The 2,650-nt window shown below is 35.9% G+C and overlaps 1 protein-coding gene across 1 annotated transcript; it reads right to left on the bottom strand.

Moving 5' to 3' along the window:
- Nucleotides 1-3: 3 nt before the first annotated feature.
- On the bottom strand, nt 4-1,947 carry LOC140969447 (phosphopantetheine adenylyltransferase-like; the record flags this gene model as incomplete). Its single annotated transcript, XM_073430807.1, has 5 exons — nt 1,775-1,947; nt 1,630-1,701; nt 833-892; nt 339-433; nt 4-25 (listed from the first exon to the last, which is right to left on the bottom strand). Coding segments are annotated over exons 1-5 (372 nt in total), but the record flags the coding sequence as incomplete, so codon positions are not given.
- Between the last annotated feature and the right edge of the window lie 703 nt (nt 1,948-2,650).

The raw sequence follows: 2,650 nt of genomic DNA, 5'->3' as shown, positions 1-2,650 counted from the left end.
TAGTCCACCAGGAAATGTTTCCTTGCTGTTACCAAGCAGCTTTAATAAGCCGTTGCATGACACATAAAAACAAATTTAATCATGCATGTATAGGGCCTAATCCGTATCTAAATTCTAAGCAAAATCATCTAGCTCGAGCAAGATTTATAAGGATCATAGGCCTTCAAGACAAGTCCAAGTCCATTAAGTGGTAGGGGCTACCCTTAATACTTGGATCATCACAAAGTAAAGCTAAAGAAACAAAATAAAAATGATAGAACTGTCATATTTTTATTCCCGAGAGTAATAAACAGAAAGAACAGTGTGTAAATCAAATTGTTGTTAGGAAAAATATGGACCTGACAATTATAGCCTCCAAATTCTCATCATCGATTGAAGGGCCATAGGGATCAACAATGGGTTCTGCTTGCACAATTATCCCTGGTTTAACTGACTGAAGGGAAAAATGAAGGAAACAAAATAGGCATTATGTTTATCAAAAGTTGACATCTCTGCAGTCTAAATATACGGAAAAATGATACAATAGTGTGTTTCAAGGTTTTTGTGTAAACAACCAAAGTATGTTCATTCCACATTTATAAAAGGAGAGCCTTCATAAAGTAGAATGCAACATGCTTTCTAATTAGATTAGATGGTGCATGTTAGTATCTCGACAAACAGGAAGTATATCAAATAGAATGCAAACAACTCAACTCCAGCATCCACTAGTATATGCCATCAATCATGCAGCCATGATCATAATGCACCGAAGGAAATCTATTCTTTGCTGGCTTGAGAATAAATAACTCATGCCATGCTGACTATAACCATCTTCTTCATATGTAATGTGTACCTTTATGTAATCCTCAACTTGTTTCATTCTTTGTTCAATTGGCTCTATTAGATTAGCATACTGCAGACAGTGCTTAAACACATCACAAGTTTGTCAACTGCTATTGAATAGAAAGAACATACATGTATAGATCAAGAGGAAAATAAAGAACATGATAACCTCGTGTGACTGTATTACATGGCATAGTTAGCTTTCTAAGATGATACATGAATACAAATAAAAACTAGCTTACCGAACCACTATAAATGAGATAAACAAAAATGTGCTTTAGTCAAATCAGACTTTTGTTACAACACTTGATTATTTCCCGAAATTCGTCAGCAATGAAATTCATTATCTTTTATCCACAACACATGCTAAGGTGTCACAACTGTGACTGCAACTCCCAGCAGCATTCAGCTACTATTAACACAATGACAGCAACAAAGATTTTCTCACCACTTATTGATTACTTTGTTAAAACAAACGTAGCTTAGGTTATACTCCAATATTCCACTCATTTACTTCATTACATTCACATTTAACAGTAAATCAAAGTTGGACTCCAAACTTTTTTAGCCAACCGAGATTATCTTTTTTTTTATATAGTTCACGTTCCGACTTCACACTTTCTAGCCACAAGGACAATTTTCTTTCTAAAATTATAAATCATGTGGCACATTATTAGCAATCATTATACATGTCTTGAAACTTCATTTTCTCAATTCAAAATTTCCAACCCAAAATAATACCCTTTTAAATTCGATTCAAGACCCCCCACAGAAAAAAAAGGATTATCGACTATTTAATTTGCGTACCTTCTTTTTAGCTAGCATATGACCATCGCAAACACCAACCACGACCCGATCCCTCGCCACCACCGCCGCAGCCTACAAAACCAAAATTCTGATCATCTTCCGATTATTGAGATATTATTAAAGGAACGGGCATGGGATCACGCACCTTCAGGAATTGGCGATGGCCGTCGTGTAAGCGGTCGAAGGTTCCGCCGAGAACCACCGATCCATATGAATTTGGAGGCGAAAAGGGTGAATTAGGACCCAAATTATTGTCTGATAATGTCATTATTATCCCCTGTAAAGGTGCAGTCTTGGCGCTATTCAGGAATTGACAAACCGTCGCTAATTACATATCTATCGCTATTTTAATANCGGTTTTAATAAACACCGTCGCTATTAGCGATTAATATGAATAAACAGTCGCTATTTAGCGACGGTTATATCTAAATCGACGACGGTTATATCTAGATCGGCGACAGTTATATCCAAACTGTTGCTAAATTAGCGACGATTATATTGAAACCGTTGCTAATAAACCGTCGCTGATACTAAAAACCGTCGCTAATTTAGCGACGGTTATATTTTGTCCGTTGCTAAATGCGACAGTTTTATTAATCCGTCGCTACTGGTGTAAAACACCGTCGCTACTTTTGATGGCGTCGTTAAAATTTGCGACTGTTTTAAACAACCGTCACACAATTTAAATTGGCGACGGCTTTCATAAAAACCGTCGCACAAATTGGCGACCTCGCTAAAAGGTTTTTAATTTGTAGTGCGAATTGCATGCAATTAGGATTTGAAAGATACGCATCTTAATTATATTTTAAATACTTACAATTTATTTGTGGAATACATACGGTTAGGGGTGGGAAAAAATACCGAATTTTAGGTATACCGAAATTACCGTAACAAAAAAATATTGAATTTACCGAATTTTAAGTATATCGAAGATTTCGGTACGGTACGGTAACAATTCTGAATTTTTCGGTACGGTAACGATATCCAATTTGAAAATTTTGATATATACCGAAATAACGGA

This window comes from Primulina huaijiensis, unplaced genomic scaffold (genome assembly GCF_012295235.1).
Source record: "Primulina huaijiensis isolate GDHJ02 unplaced genomic scaffold, ASM1229523v2 scaffold41583, whole genome shotgun sequence".
Taxonomy (NCBI): domain Eukaryota; kingdom Viridiplantae; phylum Streptophyta; class Magnoliopsida; order Lamiales; family Gesneriaceae; genus Primulina; species Primulina huaijiensis.
Note: the sequence above shows the minus strand (reverse complement) of the source record. Positions and strands in the feature narration are given on the sequence as shown.